The following is a 21,088-nucleotide window of genomic DNA, read 5'->3' as shown; positions in this document are numbered from 1 at the left end:
GACAGGCCTGGCCATGCGTAGCCTTCTATGCGTTCCCATCCGCAATAGCGGACTGCGAGGGTACAGGACGGCTTCAGGGGGGCTGATAGAAGCCCCAGGTGAGTAAAAAATATTTTTTTGGCTTAGGCTTAAGTATTGCTTTAAGCTTATCTCCATAGTCTGTTTCCAAGATAAAAAATTCAGGAGCAAAAGAAGTACTGTCAGATGTGAATAGCAGTACTTCCTTGGCATGTATGCGCTACCAAAATTCCCCTTAGGCCTCTTGCACACTGCACACGATTCCGATTCAGATTCCGCTTTTTAATCAGTTTTTACATCCGATTCAGATTCTGATTTGCAGTTTGCTCCTTGCGCACTGCAAATCGTAATCTGAATCGGATGTAAAAACTGATTAAAAAGCGGAATCTGAATCGGAATCGCGTGCAGTGTGCAAGAGGCCTTAAATGACAATCCCTGAAGATATGACTAAAGGTTTTAGCTTCTTTCACTCCACATCAACATATGTGTCAATTCTCCCCTCCACCTGTTATCATAGCCACCCATCCTATGATAGTTTAATACTTCTTTTTAATTTAATTATTGTATCCTTGATGGCAGTGTTAACAATTGTTTAATTGCTTTTTTTTCAGTAAGACAAAATAACTGGCCTCCACTTCCCCCAAAGTGTCCTGTCAAGCCTTGCTTCTACCAGGACTTTTCAGCAGACATCCCAGCAGATTACCAGCGGACATGTAAAATGCTTTACTACTTGTGGATGTGTAAGTAGCTTGCTATTACATCGGTAATGATATGCTTTGTAATGAATGTGTACATATGTATTGAAAGGACATATAAGGGTGAATGGGGAGGTGTGTGTGTGCGTGCGTGTGTGCGTGCGTGCACGCACCTCAGCCATTTTCCTAAAAAGAAAAACCCTTAGGGCCCATTCACACTTGTGCGTTTTCAGAGCGATTTCAGCTTTGCTAAAAATCACTAGCGATTTGAAAAACGTGTGCACAATGAAAGTGTATGGAAGTGTTCTCATCTAAGCGTTTAGCGATTTTCTGAAACGCAAATGTGTTGCATGCAGCGTTTTCTGAGCGATTCTGGAGCGATTAGCGATTCAATAAAAGTATTTGAATTGAACTAAAAATCGCAAAACACTAATCGCTGGAAAAACGCTCTCTATACAGTGAAAAATCGCTAGGAAAAATGCTCAACGTTTTGCGTTAGCGATTTCTAGTGTGAATGGGCCCTTAATTCAAGCTTTCACCTAGCTGTGACATGTAGTATTCAAGTCTGGCATAATACACAGTGAAAACCTGACACTCTTTTTTGGCTATACAGTTCTTCTTGCCTTTGTTACAAAGTTATGTCATGTATTTAAAAATGTGTTTGACTCCCACCTCCCCTAGATTAAAGTTTAGTTAGAGTTGCAAGCAGCCATGGATATGTCATATTCTGTTCAGAAAGAGCTGTGCATGTGAGGGGAAATGTTGTTGGTTTTTTTTTTCCAAGATCAGTACTGCTGTCCTACAGAAGATTCATGCACTGTTTATTTAGCACGGAAAGACTCATCTGATGATGTTCTGTACATAAAAAGAAGAATCTCTAGTTTGTGCGTAGTTCTGAGGGTGTCACAGCATTCAGCCAACAGACTCATGAAAAATTCTTGTGTAGAGGGCAACCCTGATGGAGAGCACAGTTCATGTATTCCTTAGCCCTTCTAATGGAACATCAGGTGTGCTGCCTTCTGCAATAGACAACTGTAAGACAAGACACAGATCATTTATATTGAGCTTTTCTTTGGGCGCACTCAAATTGCTTCATGGTTGCAGCCACTCAGAGAGCTCTCCATTGGCGACCAGGGTCATTTGGGAGCCTTGTCCAAAGACTCCTTGCTGTTTTTATGAACAAGCTAGAGCCAGCAATACAGCCTTACCAATATGATATCCAGGTCAAGCAGAGGGAAGGGAACAAGTGGAGACAAAACTGTGCATACAAGTAAAATTGTTGAGACATGCACAATTTAAGTCAGCCAATAATGACCACCTCAGATGATTTGGCGTGTGTACAGCAGCACCCAATTAGCGACCACCGCTGGGCTAACAATACACCAGGCGCATCAACTCAGCCAAGCGATGGCCAATTGCTATTGCACACTGCTCACCTCAGCTGCTGCGGCCCTCCGTCTCGTCGCTTAGCAACAGAACGTGTCGTTATCTATACAGTTGACTCCTCGTCTGTACAGTATAAGGCGGGCGACATCAGTCAGCCTGTGTGTACGCACCTTAAAGTAATACAGATTCTTCCAACCTAACAGGTAAGAGCTATAGGAATTGCGTGTGTCTTTCATTCAGTTTACTTAACACGCTCATGATAGTATAGCTGCAGTAGAGAGAAAGTAACCAAATCAAATGTTTGCCTTAGTAGTATAATATCATGATAGCATAATAGCCTGTTGGCATTGTTCATAGTTTTGCGCAATATTCATGTGCCACTACTCTCGCTTATGCCAAATTTTGACTCTCTTAACCAGGGGTCCCTATTTCCAAAGTCAGGTGTTCCAATTCTGGGAGGAAGCAAGCGGCTTATCCCACTGCCCTTAGGACTGTAGGAGGTTTCACAAAGACCTTCATAGAAATGTGATTATGATAAGAGCCTTAACATCAGTGGGTTAAATTGATGTTTGAGGCTAGCTAAGTACACTACACATTCCTAATGTTTTTGCTGACCAGAGACGGTAATGTTTTATGTGGGGCTCCACTATGCAGTGCTTATTGTTTTTATTTAGCTTGTCGAGAGGGCTAATTGGCGTACTGCAGGCTCGGACTGAGCCACCGAACCACCGGTTTCTTTTTTTGTTTTTTTTGTTTTTTTTTTCCCATTGGTGGGCCCCGCCTGCCCCGCCTCCTGGGGGCCCCAGGGTTGAGAAGGAGGGGGCACAGCGCAGGAAGGGGGAAAATTGTGCACACAGCGGCGGGGAGGGGGGTAAGCCCCCCTCACCTAGGGCCCCCCCCCCTTCCACACCACCCCACCCTCCAGAATTGCAGCCAGCGGCAGCAGCGGGGAATAGATTACTAGCATCAGATCCATAGCTCTGCATGCGCTGGGCTGGTTTCCTGCACGGACACTGACCAATCACGCTCTCGCAGTACTTCCTGTGAGAGCGTGATTGGACAGCAGTGCAGGAGACGGAGACCAGCAGTGGCACGCAGAGCTTTCGATCTGATGCTGATAAGCTATTCCCTGCTGCTGCGGCTGCTGGGTTCAATTCTGGAGGGAGGGGGGGCGTGGAAGGGGGGGCCCCTAGTTAAGGGAGGGGGGAGGCTTCCCCCCCCTCCCCACTGCTCTGCGCCCCTTCCAAGCTGGGGGGAACTTAGACCTGGCTCTACCTACCTAACTGGGGACACCTGTGACCTGCTTACCTAAACTGGGCGGGGAGGGGTTCCAGGTGAGGGAGGGGGGAAACTTCCCCCTCCCCCACCGTTCTGTGCCTGCTGCCCCACCCTTCCAGCATGCATAGGGGCACGGAGATCTGCATATCTAACTGGGGGTAGCGCGGAATGGGGGGCTCTAGGTGAGGGGGGGAAGCTTCGCCCCCCCCCCCCTCCCCACTGCTCTGTGCCCGCTGCCCCTCTTCTAGCATGGGGGGACCCCACTAACTGGGGACCTGCCTTTTTGTGGGGATATCTGCCGCCAATCTAATTGCAATTTGTGGGCAGATCTGCCGCCAATCTAATTGCATTTTGTGGGGAAATCTGCCGCCAATCTGATTGCATTTAGTGGGGATATCTGCTGCCAATCTGATTGCAATTTGTGGGGGTATCTTCTGCCAATCTGATTGCATTTTGTGGGGAAATCTGCTGCCATTTGACTACTTGATGAATTATCATGCGGCATGTATCTACTTGATTATTTTATCTAAAATGCATCTGGTCGGACCTAATCTCTGTGAATAACACCGCTACTTATTTTGTGTTTTATTTTTTTGTTTTTTTTTAAGTCTGCCCATGACTCATCATGACCACACCCATGTTCCAGTGTGTGGTGACACTCATTTATTTTTGCTGCGCGCGCCGCATGTGGACATATCCCTATTGGAGACTGTCCTCAGAAGTAATCACAATCTATTCCCTACCATAAAACCATGCAAAATTTGTAGAGTACATGTGTATGTGAGCCCAAAATGGGGGGGGGGGAATAGGTAATCGAGGAGAGGGGGCGGGCCCCAGGCTGAAACTTCCTTGGTGGGCCCTTAGTGTCCCAGTCCGACCCTGGCGTGCTGGTATTTGTAGTTATATCGAATCTTTTACATATTTGTGATAAATAAACTATTTTTTTTAAGTGTGCGTAGCCAAGTGTTTCATTTTATGTCCTAAATTGAAACTGCATAATTATTTGTGTTCTGCAGAATGAATTTTAGAGAACCTGAACTGAAAATAAAAGTCAAAATAACAATATACAGGTCATACTTACCTCCTGTGTAGTCTACTACTCAATCTCTTTCTCTTCTCCTGCGTCCCATTTGTCCACTGTGATTAATGGGATTCTCCATCATCCATTTTAAAAATGGACATTACCCCATAACGGCTTCCTGGTCAGCATGTAATATCACCCACTTGAGCCATAGGGAAACATGGACATTACCTTGCACATTCCGTTGTAACTGACAGCTACTGATATATAACTGACAGCAACTGGTACATTTCAGTTCTGACAAAATTTTGTTGGAACTGGAAGGGATCACTGTAAGAAGAAAATGGTGAGCTTCTGAGAGGAACTGATGGTGAAGTTAGTATGTTATATTCATTTGCAGCTATGTCATGTGTTTATTTCAAATAATTTTACTCGCTTTAGGTTCCCTTTTATGTCAAAAAGCTACAATACTTTAAACTATAATATTCTCTTTTCTTTGCAGTTCATACAGTCACACTTTTCCTTAATCTCCTGGCCTGCTTGGCTTATTTCACCAGTAACGCCGACGGTGGTGTGGACTTTGGCTTGTCCATCCTATGGTTTATTTTATTCACTCCTTGTGCCTTTATGTGCTGGTACAGGCCAATCTACAAAGCCTTCAGGTGAGTTGGCGATCTCTTTGTCATGTGGTATATGGAAAGAGTATAACCATGGTAAAATTCATAGCATAAGCTTGTACAGTGGTTTCATTTTTATTGTATATGTGTGTTCTTTCTGCAAATGTTTTGCCACACCCCCCCACACTTGTTAAGCCCTGTTAGTGGTATTTTGTCAGTTTACCTAATTTATTTCCTATTGCCCTATCTGTAGTCATTCCTGTTCTGCTGTCCAGCTGGCATTCATAACAGAAGGCCTGCTGAGTGGACATGCATTATGAAGCATGTGAGCCCCTTCACACTCCTATTTGAGACCGCACACTGCACCTCCGCCACAAGTCGCAGCAGTTCTCAAGTATATAAGTAAAACCGTGTGCATATTTCCATCATCTAAGGCAAAAATAAAAAACTTGCTAGGAGAAAAGACAAGAGATTCCCCTCCTCTGGTAGATACTTTGGGCCTTACTAGTCCTCTTGTTCTTATCCCCATGCTTTGTCACTTGGACCAACCGTGACGTGTTTGGTATGTGTCTACTTTTAGAGATGTCTGTCCTTCCACCCTAGTCCTTCCCATTACCTTTCTCTTTAGTGTGCAGAAGCCCGCAAACTTGGAACTGCTCTTCAATACTTTACCATTGAGCTAAATTCTGAAAGGGGTGAGATTGGTGACTATTTTGATAATGAGCACTGCGGGATCTTGTACTACAATGACAATATCACTGTATGATGAAGGAGCCAGTAGGTAGATGGGAACAGGAAGGTCCCTTCCCAGGGGGTAAAATATCACAAATAACCCTCCCCAAGTTATTTTTGAGTGGCGCTCATAGTTCACATTTTCCGCCAGTACACGGTGGCAAATGCTGATGAGTTGCGCCGTGCACATGACATATGTGAGATAGTAACAGAGGTGGCTGATTTATGTATACAATAATGAAATCATTTTTTTGTCTATTCTGTTCAAAACTGAAGTCTAATTTTTCTTTTCTGCAGGACGGACAGTTCCTTCAATTTCTTCCTATTCTTCATAATTTTCTTCTGTCAGATTGTCATTTACATCATACAAGCCGTTGGTATCCCTCACTGGGGAGACAGGTGAGATTGTTGTTCTCTTCTTCCATTCCTGCTGTACTAGCTTCCCTTGTCTCATCACTGTGTTCTTTGTTGCAGTGGCTGGATAATTGCTCTTACCATGATACAGACCAATATTGCAGTTGCAGTGGTAATGATGATTGTGGCCTCATTCTTCACCGTCAGTGCTGCCTTCTCTCTCTTCTTGCTGAAGAAGGTTAGTGTTTGGTAATAGACTAGGTAATTGTTTCACAAACCTGTCATTAGGTTAAAGGTAATGGCTATTAACATAAAGAAAAGTGCAAAGTACTGTATGTCGGGGGGTGGTGGGGAGTATTCCAAGTCACCCTTTTTTCCACTAAGTGCCCTTTGATGCCCTTTCACTTTCACACATACTGTGTTGTGGTATGCTCCCCCGTAGCAGTGACTATTAGTCTCTATGAGACTGGCCACACTACCATCGGTGGGGCTCGATGCAACAGAAGAGATTATGGCAACTCAGACTCTGCAGTGCATTGTCAAGAGCTACTGCACAGTAGGCATTTGTATTGGAGTCTATGACACCACAACAGTCTATTTAGATGATGGCAGTGCAGCGCATATGCGCCGATCAGGTGAAAAACTGTGGCTAACTTCCTGTCCAGCAAGGAGCACATCACTGTTAGAGGGTCGGAGCTATGCATATTACTCTTTTGGCGCACTCTACCACAGGGTCATGTGCAGTGTGATTGTCCTGCCTCAAGCATTCATAGCCTTAAAGTGTAGCTGAATCTGGAATTGGATATAAAATTAGATAGTCGAGAGCTTTCCCTGATCATCATATTGCCCAGAATTTCAGCGCCAAGTCCCTCTTGTCAAATACGCTTTTCTGGCTGTGCTCCCATTTGTGTACTGTGCATGCACAAGTACAGTCCATGCATTTCCAGCAACAAGAAGCTGCTCGTGCACAGCTTTTATTTCTGTGCATGAGCAGCTTGGTGCTTATGGCTATGCACGGATCATACAGTTAGGCCCATAAATATCTGATGGGTTTTTTTTTTTTTCAGGCTTATGATGGCTTGCTTCACTGATAGTGCCAGCTCACAGACAGCAACAGATTCCAAATGTAACACTTAAAATTAACTCTAGACCTTTTATCTGCTGAATGTATTTGTGATAACGAGGTAATAACACACACCTGGCAATGGAACAGTAGTGATGTCGTGAATCTCCGATTTTCGGTTCGCGAACACGGCTCGCAAACCTCCGCGGAAAGTTCGGTTCGCGAAAAAGTTTGCAAACCGCAATAGACTTCAATGGGGAGGCGAACTTAAAAATTTTGAAAAATTTCTACTGGCTGGAAAAATTATATAAAACATATTTCAAGAGATCTAATACCTGGAGGAAGACCCTCTACCCTCCTCCCTTCTACCCTCCTCCCTTCTACCCTCCACCCTCCTACCCTTCTACCTATTCCCTCCTCCTGGAGGGAGGAGGGTCTCATCTGCCAGGGAATTATAGTATTTCAAAAGCCAGCTTACATACCGTGGCTGGAAATTGAACCCAGGTCTCAGTGTATAGTAGGTAACTAACATATCCATTATACCACCAACACTATTAGCTGAAGCTAGCCTAGCATGTACCATTTATGCTCAATCCAAGAGAAAAATTAGACAAGACAAATAACCTTTTATATCGCGCTTTTCTCCTGGCGGACTCAAAGCGCCAGGGCTGCAGCCACTAAGGCACGCTCTATAGGCAGTAGCAGAAGTCTCCTACTGAATAGGTGCTGGCTTACTGGACAGAGCCGAGATTCGAACCCTGGTCTCCTGTGTCAGAGGCAGAGCCCTTAACCATTACACCATCCAGCCACTGCTTAAGGATTTGTAGCCTGGCATGGCCTTGCCTTTTGTGTTCAACAGTTGTCCAAAGAGAACCCCAGATAGCCAGGTACATTAATCTCTCTCTAGTAGGGATGGTCACCACTTTCCGAGGAATTGTATTTTTGAGCATAAATGGATTGAGCATAAATGGTACATGCTAGGCTGGCTTCAGCATGTAGTGTTGGTTGTACAGTGCCACTGTAACACCAACACTACATGCTGAAGCCAGCCTAGCATGTACCATTTATGCTTAATCCATTTATGCTCAAAAATACAATTCCGTGGAAAGCGGCGACCATCCCTACTAGAGAGAGAGATGAATCTACCTGGCTATCTGGGGTTCTCTTTGGACAACTGTTGAACACAAAAGGCAAGGCCATGCCTGGCTACAAATCCTTAAGCAGTGGCTGGATGGTGTATTGGTTAAGGGCTCTGCCTCTGACACAGGAGACCAGGGTTCGAATCTCTGCTCTATCTGTTCAGTAAGCCAGCACCTATTCAGTAGGAGACCTTGGGCAAGTCTTCCGAACACTGCTACTGCCTATAGAGTGTACCCTAGTGGCTGCAGCTCTGGCGCTTTGAGTCTGCCAGGAGAAAAGCGTGATATAAATCTTATTTGTCTTGTCTAATTTTTCGTTTGGATTGAGCATAAATGGTACATGCTAGGCTAGCTTTAGCTAGTAGTGTTGGTGGTATAATGGATATGTTACCTACCATACACTGAGACCTGGGTTCAATTCCCAGGCACAGTATGTAAGCTGGCTTTTGAAATGCTATAATTCCCTGGCAGATGAGACCCTCCGGCAGGAGGGAGGAGGGAATAGGTAGAAGGGAGGAGGGAGGTGCCTACAAGAGGCTAATTAAACTCTCCCTAGCAGAGTGTGTGTAGCAGCTGTCCCTTAACTAATTAGTGTAGGCAGACGAGTGAGTCAAATGGCACAAGGACTTTGCCTTTTATAAGGGTGGGGGCTCTAGCAGTGAGTGCAGTCTGATTGGTAACAATGTGCCTGCTGACTGTGAGGTAGAGGGTCAAAGTTCTGCTCAATAGAGCATTATGGGGCGAATCGAACTTCCGGGAAAGCGAACCACCGAAGTTCGCCGGCGAACCGTTCGGGACATCTCTATGGAACAGCTGAGAAGCCAATTGTCACATTACTTTTTCTCCCTTAACAAGTGGGAGTCCCATATGCAACTGTTGTAATTCCTACACCATTCACCTGATTTGGATGTAAATACACTCAAATTAAAGCTGACAGTCTGCAATTGAAGCACATCTTATTCTTTTCATTTCAAATCCATTGTGGTTGTGTATAGAGCAAAAAAATATTAATTGTGTTGATGTCCCAATATTTATGGACCTGACTGTATATGCACATGCTCGTACATGAACAGGTGGGAGGTCATGGAGATGAAGAGGGTCCCAGCTAGATGCCAACAAACTTTCCACTTAAACGCCACTATTAATTAGTTATGGTGATAGTGATGGTTTTGTGATTGGAGGCCACCTTGACTTGGTCCCCAGTCACTCTCTGGTTCCCAAAGCTGCATGGAGGGAACCACATAGACACACTATTACTCTGCAGCAGTGGCAAGAAATTGACAAAAAAAAGTGTCCTATGTATCTGGTACTGTTAAACATTTTTTCAAAATGAAACAAGGCTGTATGGAGTGTTATGGTGAAGCATATATTGTACATATTTATAGGTTTTATTGTATGTTATGTATTATAAAAATGGTTTCAGTGTATGTTTTATTTAGTCAGAATATTTAGAAAAGGACAAGTTATTTTTACGATCTTACTTTTTTTTTTTTTTTTTTCATTGAGAGGCCTTAGTTACAAGACCAGTTAGCTGAAACGTATTATGGCAAAGTTATGAAAATGGGGGAAAAACCTTTTTGCTCAGTAACAATTAGAATTCATCTGCCAAAGGACCAAATAGGCTCCACCTAAGCCATATAGCGCTGGTTCTGCAGAAGTGACCTGTACTTTTCACATCACAAAATTATTTAAAAGCTGGTAAGAGACAACAGCATTGTCTCCATTCTCTAAGGGCCTGCGCCCACTCATGCAGTTGTATCCGCTTCTGTCCACTTTTCAGCATCTCTCACATTGATGTGCAACTGAAAAGCGGACACAACTGCGTCAGTGGGCTCTGGCCCTAATAGCTGAAAAGATTGCATCTTTGAGAAGATTTCCTGTATTCTATTATTTAACAATTTAAAGGGAACCTGACGAGGCTGAAAAATGTATTTCCTTGTGAACAATGCACATTGCTTGGCTGTCCTGCTGATCCACTGCCTCTAAAGGTAGCGGCAGCCATACATCTGAAGATTATGGGCAGATTCGACAAACAGCAGAAAGGAATGGCAGCACTTCCAAACAGATGCTGCACCTGAATGGACTACCTGCACAAGTAAGCAAAGCTTGAATAACGGGCAGATTACACACCTTGCATTCAAAACAGGTACAGTAAAAGGAGGTGTTAGCTTTCACATAAGTTGTGCACAACTTATGCTAAAGCTAACGTCCTCCTTTTACTGTACCTGTTTTGAATGCAAGGTGTGTAATCTGCCCCGTTATTCTAGCTCTGCATACTTGTGCAGGTAGTCTATTCAGGTGCAGCGTCTGTTTGGAAGTGCTGCCATTCCTTTCTGCTGTACAAAAACTTAAGTATACTTCAGGCTAGCTGCCTCCATGGGCGTCAGCTTGCATTCAAATTTTAGAATTTAGATTAGTGTTCAGCACATAATTTTGCATTTGATTTGTATTCAAGGTGTGTAATGAGCCTCAGGGGGGCTGTGCACATCTCTGGAGCCTTCACTTCACTTGCAGTCTGTAAACGCTGCCCATTGCTTGCTGAGATTCAACAAACAGACAAATGTATCTCTAATCGGCTCTGATTAGAGATAAATTTGTCTTTGTTGAAGCTTCCCATATACTGCAGGCCGATTCCAGTCCAATTTCAGCATGAAATCTTTAGGGAATCAGCTAAGCACGCCGCTGCCCGCAATGTATAAATGTGCCCCCCTTCTCCGCGCTGGCAGTCAGACGCTATGTGGTTGATAGAACCCGGAGAGATGGTTGGACACCATCCGGAGGCTGACACAGGACAGGTAATGTATAAATGCACACATGGGGGGCACATATATACGTTAGGGCGGCAGCAGTGGTGGTTTTGTCATTTCATCGCTCATTCCGAAATCGTCCGACATACCGCCGCACACCTGATCAACCAACTTCGGCCCGACATCTTGCACCACGCGTGTTCGACTAATGCGACCAATTTCGGCTCCGGTTGGGCCTGCACTTGGTAGCACCGATTTTTCAACCAATTCAATAATAATCAAATTGGTTGGTCGATCGGTCGGTCGCCAACGTCGCCTGATTTTATAGGCACCTTAAAGTGTACCAGAGACCTAATATAAATGTTTTATACATATGTGGGGCTTACATAGAGATAAGTAGGGCACACTTCTCTTGCACAGACTGGCCGAACTAAAGGGACCTGATACTGGAGCTGCTGACAGTGGAGGACGGCGGTGTGGGAGCGATCTGTGCGCATGGGGCTAGAGGAAGCCCCAGGTATGTATAAAACTTTTTTTTTTTTTTTTTTTGAATTAGGTCTCTGGTTTCCTTTAATACTACTGCCATAGACCCCAAACAAGCGTGAAGATCAGGTGCACTGACTGTTTGACAAGATTAGCTGCATGCTGCTTTCCATTAATCCAATTTAATTTAATTCAATAAGGCACTGTGGCAAGGTTGGAAATATTGATTGTTTACCTCACCTAGCTACTGTATGCCTAATATTCGACAAGCTGATATTATGTGAGCTGTTAATATTCAGGAACAGCAGTGCTTTCCCAAATGTAGGCCACAGAGGTATGCTTGTTGCAGCCCAATTCCTGTGTAGTGAAGGAACAAGTCAGAGAAAGACTTCAGCACATTAAGGCTACTTACACACCAGGACATTGCGTTTAGGGGACGTTATAAACGCCTGGTGGTGTTGGAGCAGGATGCTACCAAGAGCCGCGTTACAAGCAGCTCTTGGTGCGCCTGCTCTGTCGGAGGCGCTGCGGAGACCACGTGAGCGGAGCTCTCCGCATCACGTGGTCCCGCCAGCCAATCAGCGGCCGCTCCAAAGAGTAAACCCTGCAAATGCAGTGAATGCCAAGTAGCCATGTGCCTGGCTACGTAGCTGCCTCTCCCCGCCTCCTCTCCGCCCCTAAAATAAAAAAAAATCACCCATACTGAGCATGTGCAAACAGTCTAACGCGGCTTAGCCGAGTATAAAGTACTGCATGCAGTACGTTGTCTTGACGTGAAGCGTTACTGTGTAACGCAACGTGGGCACTGTGAACAGCCCATTGATTTTTCATTGCTGTGCGGTGGGGGTGCGTTACAGGCTGCTCTAACGTGCGCCGCCACTGTGAAAGCAGCCTAAAAGGTTTTCCTCTCCTATTTGCTGGTTTCCATATTGGTGATGTGCAGAGTCAAATAAAATGCAATAGGACATATTATTCCACAACTTAGGTGGTCTAGGTGAAAAACCCAGCGCCTTCATACAGGATTCTGAAAATGTGGAAAGTGGAAGTATTTCTAAGAAGCCAATGCTATTTATGTCCATTTCTTAGTTGCAGGGGCTTTGAGAATGCTATGTATGGTATGTCACTTGTAATTAATAGATATGTTTTTAATGCAGTGTCCTGGTAATTCCACTTACATGTCGCTCTCATCTGTATGCAACAGGTTCACTCCATGTACCGCCGAACAGGAGCGAGTTTCCAGAGGGCACAGGAGGAGTTCTCAGAGGGTATCCTCACCAACCGCAATGTGCAGAACGCTGCTGCCGGAGCTGCTGGTGCCGCTGCCAGGGGGGCATTCCAGGGCGCCAACTGAACCACTTCATTCTGTTGTCTTCCATTGCCTATCCTTCTGCCTCCTCCTCTTCATCCCTTTCCATGGAGGAAACTGATCGTTTCTCTAAAGCAAACTGCCTCTTCTGGCACATTCCAGCACTCCACACATTATCCTTTCCACCAAAAGACTGTGTAATTCTACATATATATATGTACATATATATATTCAGACAAGATGAACTAATTAACATTGCTTTTCTTGATCTTTTTATGTGGGGCTAAAATATTTTTCTAATTTTTACTTTTATTCAGGGGAATGTGGAAAAGGGGATTAGCTGATATATTTTGAACTTGCATTTCCAAACTCACTGAGTTGTAACATGGTAAACAATCTGAAATAATGAGCTGCTTCTTTATCCATCACTTTTTGACTTGTATGTAAAATATGTAGATTCTCTTTCATCTTAATTGTACATTTTCACCAGTGTTTTGTCTTTCTTTGTATTTCATAGAGGGCAGATGCAGCCTTTTTACATAAGTGTTTCATTTGCAGTGGAGATTACAAGATGGAACATCTAAAAATAATATTTGTTTAAAACAACCCAGTTTGATTTTCTACTATGTAATATGACTTGTGTACATAGATGCTGTGCAAGAAAAATCTTTGTAATATAAGAGCTATGCATGTCTCTTAACCACTCTTGTGAGCACTGCTGCCCCCTGCAGGCTGAAATCAGAATGGTCTCCCATCAGCAGTCAGACAGGACAGAGGCCTGATTTATCATGTAGGAAGTTTAAACTAGGATTGTAAAAACAGTTGCTCTCTGGGCGACAGAAGGACCACACCAGCTTTGTGCATTAACGTTTACTGCCTTGCAGAGCCTAGTGAGCAACAAAAGCCGAAATAAATCTTTTCTATAATGTGTTTTTTGTATTTGTGTTTGCATGTGTTTATTTTACAAAGAAAAAAAAATTCTTAGCCAACTTTAACATCTGGCCCGAATTTACATCACTGGAGCTTATAGGCACAGATGTCTTTGCACCCTAAACTGAACCTACAAACACCTATTAAACCGCACCCCAAGTGTCACTTTTCCCTTACTTTCCTTGCCTGTCATAGGTAGCTACAGGTACTTAGTATTAGGTAAAAAAAAAAAGGTACCCTCCATGTTAAGTAGCTAGTGGTGTCCCTGACTGAAAGGAAATATCATTAGTGGAATACCAAGAGGTGGGTGAGCGAGGGCTGGTTCACACTTGGCACTTTTTCAGCGCTTTGCTGACCGCCAGCGATCAGCAAAGTGCTGCTACTAATGTATGCCTATGCATACATTCACACTGCAGCGTTTGCAATTTCAATCAATCGCAAACATGCTGCATGCAGCATCTTTGGGGCGATTTTGCTGTGATTCTCTTTCTATTGAAGGGAATCACAAGTGCAAATCGTGCTGAAATCACAAGATTTTGCCCATTAATCGTGATCGCAGACCGGACCTCAATTGCAGTGGAAGTGCTGAATGTGAACCGGTCCTGACCTTTGATTTACGCTCCGCTTGGGACTCTCCATAGGGGAAGAGGGAGGCACTGGGGGGGGGGGGGTTTGAGCCGCCTTTACATCATCAGGTGCCTGTAGGCACGTGCCTTATGGTAAATCCAGCCCTGTTTATCATAGGAAATGAATAGGGCCTCTACTGTGGAAGCTTCCTGGTCTGTATCAGACAAGTTTCTGCAGGTCAATACTGTAATTAGAGTTGATGCAAGATTGCACAAATTCTTTATGCAAACTGATGCAGCTTGAAAATGGACCAATTGTAATCCACCATGATGGGATTTGATTGGTCCATTTTTAAGCTGCATGAAATTGAAAAGTGAAGGTAGGCTCCACACTGTGTCCAGAGTTTCAGAAATATTTATTTATTTGATCAAGTAAAAAAACAATCATGCTGACATGTTTAGGACTCACAGTGGTCCTTAATTATATCACAGGTTTCTGGTGCAGGGTGTGTTGTAACACAACACTCCTTCTGGACGCTGTACTTCTACTCTGGATGCTGTATGGAGCCTGCTATCACTTTTTTGGGCTGGAATGGCCCGGTCCCTGCACAAGTCTGTGCATGGAGGTTTGAGCGGATACACACTTTACCTGCATTAATTTGCATACAAAAGTTGCAGAATCTTGCATCAATTCAGATTTGAAACTAATTGACCATCCCTAGTGAAGGGTGGCTCTCGGTATCTGCCACCAATCATAGGTGGCCCCCCTGTGTTGGCCAGTCATCATAGGTGGCCCTAGTATCAGCCAGCAGTCATGGATGGTCCAAAATCTCTGCCAGCAGTCATAGGTGGTCCATAATATCAGCCAGCGGTCATACGTGGCTCCCAATATTGGCCAGCAGTCATAGGTGGCACCAACATTGACCAGCAGGCAGGTCATCCCCAATATTGGACAAGTCAGGTGGTTCCAATATAGGCTAGCAGCCAAATAGCTGTCGGCAGCCATTGAAGGCCTCAAATAGCAACCAACGGTCATAGGTAGCATATGGTATCTAACAGAGACTGTGTCTACTTATGACTGCTGGCAGAGTTGATCCTTAGCCCTACCCAGGCTGTCTCTGTCAGAGTTGATCCCTAGCCTTGCCCCATTACCTTGCAGTAAGATTTTCCAGGAAGTCCAATTAGACTTTGAATCAAAAAAAGTGCTTGGAATCAAGTAGATATGTTAAGGTAACGACACTATGTATGGTTTTATTGTCATGGGGGGGACTTGCTATATGGCACACATGACAGTGGCTCATGTATATTTCTGGAAAGGCAAAATAAAGACACTGGGCATTGGGAGTGGATAACTGCACATGGGACATTACATGATGAAACTGACAAGTAATGGGCAAAAGAAGTGCAAAAAAGGGAAAAAAAAAACTAGATCCTCCTGCAGCCCACTGACCCAGCTTGAGGTCCCTTTTAAATATATTTGTTGAGCTTGTGGAATATTTCCTGTGGTTGTCCTTCCACAGTGTATGAACACTTCCAGATTAGGCATGCACAAGTAACGTCTGCACAATCCCAGTAGAAGAAAGCTGCTCATACACAGCCTTTTTTATCTTTTTGTGCATGAGCACTACATTTTTCTTGCCATCTGCGTACCTTACTCGTGCATTCCTGTTTGGGCTTGAAATGCATCCAGGAGGCATCTGGACCATCCAAAGCCTTCTCATTACTGAGGTATCCAAATTTTACACCCGCCCCATAACAGGTAACATAGCACTGAGCATAAAGCTTCAAACACGTTAGTTCTTGGCAGAGGCGGACAGTGTAGGCCACGTCTGCTGAGAATCTAGCATGTGTGCAGTGGCCCTTATGCCTTTGCTGAGGGATCTGGATTGCTAGATTGTCTCCGCTAATTGCAGACTGAGCTCTTTGTTTCTTTACCCCTCCCACTCTGTTACAGTGTTCCCCAAGCCTGTCCTCAAGGGCCACCAACACTGCATGTTTTTTTGGAAATCCACAGAGGTAGTTAATCAGCTCTGCTGAGACACTAATTACCTCACCTGTGCATGTTTGTGGTTTTCTGCAAAACGTACTGTTGGTGGGCCTTGAGGACAGATTTGGAGAACTCTGGGCTGGAGCAACAGAACACATCACTAGCCTACATGCCATCGACGTGACTGTACAGCACTTCGCATGAGGGTTCGAGTCCTGATCTGCGGGAGACAGTACTCATGCGTGTTTATGCCCTATAAGACAAAGGACCTAGGATGCAGAAATGTTAAATGGTACTCTGATGAAGGTTACTATCATGTTACACATACAGTATAGGAAATGGACTAACTCTATGCAGAATACAAGAACAGGTAATTTTATTACACTGGCAGCGAAAGGACAAGTGAAGCAAAAGTCAAACGCTTGCTCACAGCAACCAATCAGATTTCAGCTGCTCAATAAAATATTCTGATTGGTTATTCTGACAATTGACTTTTTACCTGTTGTGTTTTTGTTTTGTATGCATGACGATTTTTAACTATTGCATACATATAGTATCTTGCAGTGCTATGATTACAGGTGTAAATCTTGGCCTCAGCACGATTTTCAGGGAGTTTGAATGTTCTTCCCGTGTTTGGGTGGGTTTCCTGCTGGCACTCTGGTTTTCTCCCACACCGAAAGAACATACTGGTAAATTAACTGGTTTCCTCAACAAACTTGGTCTTAAAGTGGCCACAAACGATACAATAAAAATATTTGATTTTACAGCAATTCGATCAGTTGTACAAAAAAAAAAAAAACTGATTTAGCCATGGGAGAAATCTGATAAAGTTTCCTGTTTTTTTAAGGTGCCCATTAACGGTACAATTTTTTTTTTACCAAATGCGATCTTTCGATTCAATTTTAATGATTTAACTGTATAGAAAATTCAGTTTATGAAAGCAATCGATAAGGAACAATTCTTTGGTCGATTGCTAAATAGGCTAAAATCGATCCGAAAGTTGGAATTTGAAGTGTCGTCTTTTTTTTTTTAATGAACATTGAATGGTGTGTAATAAACTGTAAAATTCTTAATTTACAGACCAAAGCTTGTTTTAGAGTTTTTAATCTTTTTTTTTTCCATAATTGGGTAACAATTGAACCTGTGTGCGATACATTGGTTAGATTTATTTTTTTTTAAATATAACAATCAGAAAAATCATTTTTGAATGGAAAAAAAATGTATTGTGCGTCTACCTTTTTAGCTTATGATAGGGATATTAGATTATAACCATGGCAGGAAAACACCCCCACCCCCCTCCATTCTATCTTCAGCAGAAGTGGCTGGATAGAGCTGTTTCTGCTGAATATCTAGCATGTGCTGAGCTCCCCGGGTGCATTGCTAAAAGATCTGTAGTGTTAGAACATCACAGCTGGGTGCACTGTTACTCTCTGCACCTTCACTCATCTTCCCTCACCCATAGCAACAGCATGCATAACTAAGCTGTTTAGTGACATATCTGTACAGCTGAGCACTTGGTACTGAACGGTTGCACGAGATCCATACTTTTTTTATTTATATAGCGCCAACATATTCCACAGCGCTTTACAAAGGACAATAAGATGACAAGGGGGACATGGGTACAACCAAAAAATGTACAGCATAGTCTCAAGCAGCACAAATATTGCAACAAAAACAGTAAACATTAGGAGGATGACCCTGCCCTTGCAAGCTTACAATCTAAAGGGTAGTGAGAGACACACTAGGTAAGGGGGATGGGTGAGGCAGTAAGCCCTTGCCTCTGATTACACTGTGAATGGGCTATAAAATGTTATAGGCTTGTCTGAATAGGTGTGTTTTAAGTGCGTTTGAAGATGTCCAGGTTTGGAGCATGAAGAACAAGCTGTGGAAGAGCGTTCCAGATGAGGGATGATGCTCGTGTGAAGTCCTGGATGCAAGCTTGAGAGGAGGTGATCAGCTTAGAGGCCAGGAAAATTTCTTGGGAGGAGCGAAGGTTGCGGGAAGGACAGTATCTAGAGATTAGTGAGCAGATGTATGGAGGGGACAACTAGTGAAGGGCTTTGTATGTTAGAGTCAGGAGTTTGAACTGGATCCTCTGGGTAATAGGCAGCCAGTGCAGTGGAGGGAATGGCACAGTGGGGCTGCATCAGAAGAGCGGGTGGAGAGGTGAATGAGGTGGGCAGCTGAGTTTAGAAGCGATTGGAGAGGCATAGGTATTTTTTATACCTATGAGTGAGAGTTTTTTTTGTGTGTGTGTGTGTGTGTGTGTGTGTGTGTGTGTGTGTACGTTGCTTGTGAAAACCTTCAAGGACATGTTCAAGAAGGAAAATCTACAGTGTGTAACGTTTTGTATTTGTAGTACAGCTAAGAAATAAGACATTAGAAGCAGAGACTTACCGTAAGTCTAATATTGTTTCCAGTACAGTAAGAGTTAAGAAACTCCTGTTATCTATGCAAAAGAGCCATTGAGCTCCATGACTTTCAAAGTCGCAGAGAACTCTATCTTCTGAAGCTTATTATCTTAAAGAGAAACTCCGACCAAGAATTTAACTTTATCCCAATCAGTAGCGGATACCCCCTTTTACATGACAAATCTATTGCATTTCACAAACAGATCATCAGGGGGCGCTGTATGACTGATATTGTGGTGAAACCCCTCACACAAGAAGCTCTGAGTACCACGGTACTCTGGGCAAACTGCCACAATGTAACAATGTTCACAGACAGGAAATGGCTGTTTACAGCTGTCTGTAACAGCTAGAAACAGCTACATAACCTTCCCACAGTAACCATGTCACCATGTAATACATGTCAGAATGTGAATCTGGGAGAGGAAAGATTTTACAATGAGCAAACACTGACTAAATCATTTATACATAATTATTGTAAAAATGAAGCACTTTTTTATTACATTATTTTAACTGGAGTTCCTCTTTAAGTGTCTGTCACTCTATAGTTTTGTTTTTTTCTGCAGAGGACAGTTCAAAAGTCTGCTCTGTAAAATCATTTAGAATGCCGAGTAGTGTGTAAACTGCAAATATTAGAGAATGATGCAATGTTACAAAAAAAAAAAAAACTACTACCGGTATATACCTGAAAATTAAAATTAGAATATATTCTTTGCTACTAATGTTCTAGTAATTATCCGTACTACACAACCAATTCATTATATTGTAATTTTTTTTTCACTTCAGTGTCTCTTAGTGGAAAATGGAAAATCACTCTAAAAAATGCTTTAAAGAGGAACTGTAACGACAAAACGGCCCCTGGGGGGTACTCACCTCGGGTGGGGAAAGCCTCAGGATCCTAATGAGGCTTCCCACGCCGTCCTGCGTCCCTCGGGGGTCTCGCTGTAGCCCTCCGTACAGCCGTGACGCAATATTTACCTTCCTGGCTCCTGCGCAGGCGCTCTGATGCCTCTCGGCGCCGAAGTAGGCGGAAATACCCGATCGCCGTCGGGTCTGCTCTACTGCGCAGGCGCAAGTTTCCGGCGCCTGCGCAGTAGAGCGGACCCGACGGAGATCGGGTATTTCCGTGCCGAAAGTCGCCACAGCGCCCCCGCTGGAGCCAGCAAAGGTAAATATTGAACTGACAGTCGGCACAGTCGCCGGCTGTTCGGAGGGCTGCGGCGAGACCCCCGTGGGACAGAGGACGGCGTGGGAAGCCTCATTAGGATCCGGAGGCTTCCCCCACCCGAGGTGAGTACCCCCCAGGGGAGGTTTTTGTTGTTACAGAGTCTCTTTAACAGCAATTTTCCAAGCATTTTCTTTTAGCAAAGCAGTTCACTCCCAGCTCAAACTGTATAAAAAATAAAAAAATTTCTTCACCAAAACCCTCCAAAAATCACTAGGCACATGCCTGGAATAGCTTAGAAAAATTGCTTCTAAAAAGGCTTAGCGTTTGCAATCATGCTAACGATGTTTGGTGTGCACTGGCCCTGAGAAAGAGATTTTAGTACTGCAAAAGGACAAAAGACACCCTATATCACACTTTTGCAACATACTTAATAATTCATGAGCAAAGAACATTGTATGATTTTTCATATTGCACTGAATTTAAATCTGTTCATCTGCCTGAAAAGGACATTAGATGAGGAATAAGAGAACAGCTGGACTTGTTTCCACTATTGCATCTGTCTCTCCGGAGTGGAAAATGCATATGCGATTCTGCCTATTGTGTTCCTACCTGAAGAGCTGAGAGCTGCATGTTGATGGTGGGAAGTAGAGTTGGGCCGAACGGTTCGCGCGAACTTAGGTGGTTCGCGTGGGGGTGCCGCACGCGAACGTTTTGCGGAAGTTCGGTTCGCCCCATAATGCACCTGAGGGTCAACTTTGACCCTCTACATCACAGTCAGCAGGCCCAGTGTAGCCAATTAGGCTACACTAGCCCCTGGAGCCCCACCCCCCCTTATATAAGGCAGGCAGTGGCGGCCATTACGGCCACTCGTGTGCCTGCATTAGAGAGAGTAGGGCGAGCTGCTGTCTGTCTCTAGGGAAAGATTAGTTAGGCTTAGCTTTTCCTGGCTGCATACCTGTTCTGTTCAGTGAGCCCTCAGCCCACTGCATACCTGTTCAGTGATCCTGCCACTGCATACCTGTTCAGTGATCCTGCCACTGCATACCTGTTCAGTGATCCTGCCACTGCATACCTGTTCAGTGATCCTGCCACTGTATACCTGTTCTGTGAACCCGCCACTGTATACCTGTTCTGTTCAGTAGACCCGCCACTGTATACCTGTTCTGTGAACCCGCCACTGTATACCTGTT

At 44.1% G+C, this 21,088-nt stretch overlaps 1 protein-coding gene across 1 annotated transcript in view; it reads left to right on the top strand.

The window, feature by feature from the left end:
• The window catches only part of SCAMP2 (secretory carrier membrane protein 2), a 73,010-nt gene extending 59,241 nt beyond the window's left edge, over positions 1-13,769 (top strand). Inside the window, exons 5-9 of the mRNA XM_068275687.1 lie at positions 630-758; positions 4,901-5,060; positions 6,045-6,146; positions 6,222-6,339; positions 12,735-13,769. Of these exons, the coding sequence (XP_068131788.1) occupies positions 630-758; positions 4,901-5,060; positions 6,045-6,146; positions 6,222-6,339; positions 12,735-12,884 (659 nt within the window). The 3' untranslated portion in view covers positions 12,885-13,769. The remainder of the gene's footprint in view (positions 1-629; positions 759-4,900; positions 5,061-6,044; positions 6,147-6,221; positions 6,340-12,734) is intronic.
• The last annotated feature ends 7,319 nt before the right edge of the window (positions 13,770-21,088 follow it).

Source organism: Hyperolius riggenbachi, chromosome 3 (assembly GCF_040937935.1).
Source record: "Hyperolius riggenbachi isolate aHypRig1 chromosome 3, aHypRig1.pri, whole genome shotgun sequence".
NCBI lineage: Eukaryota > Metazoa > Chordata > Amphibia > Anura > Hyperoliidae > Hyperolius > Hyperolius riggenbachi.
This window is presented reverse-complemented; position numbering and strand designations above follow the sequence as displayed.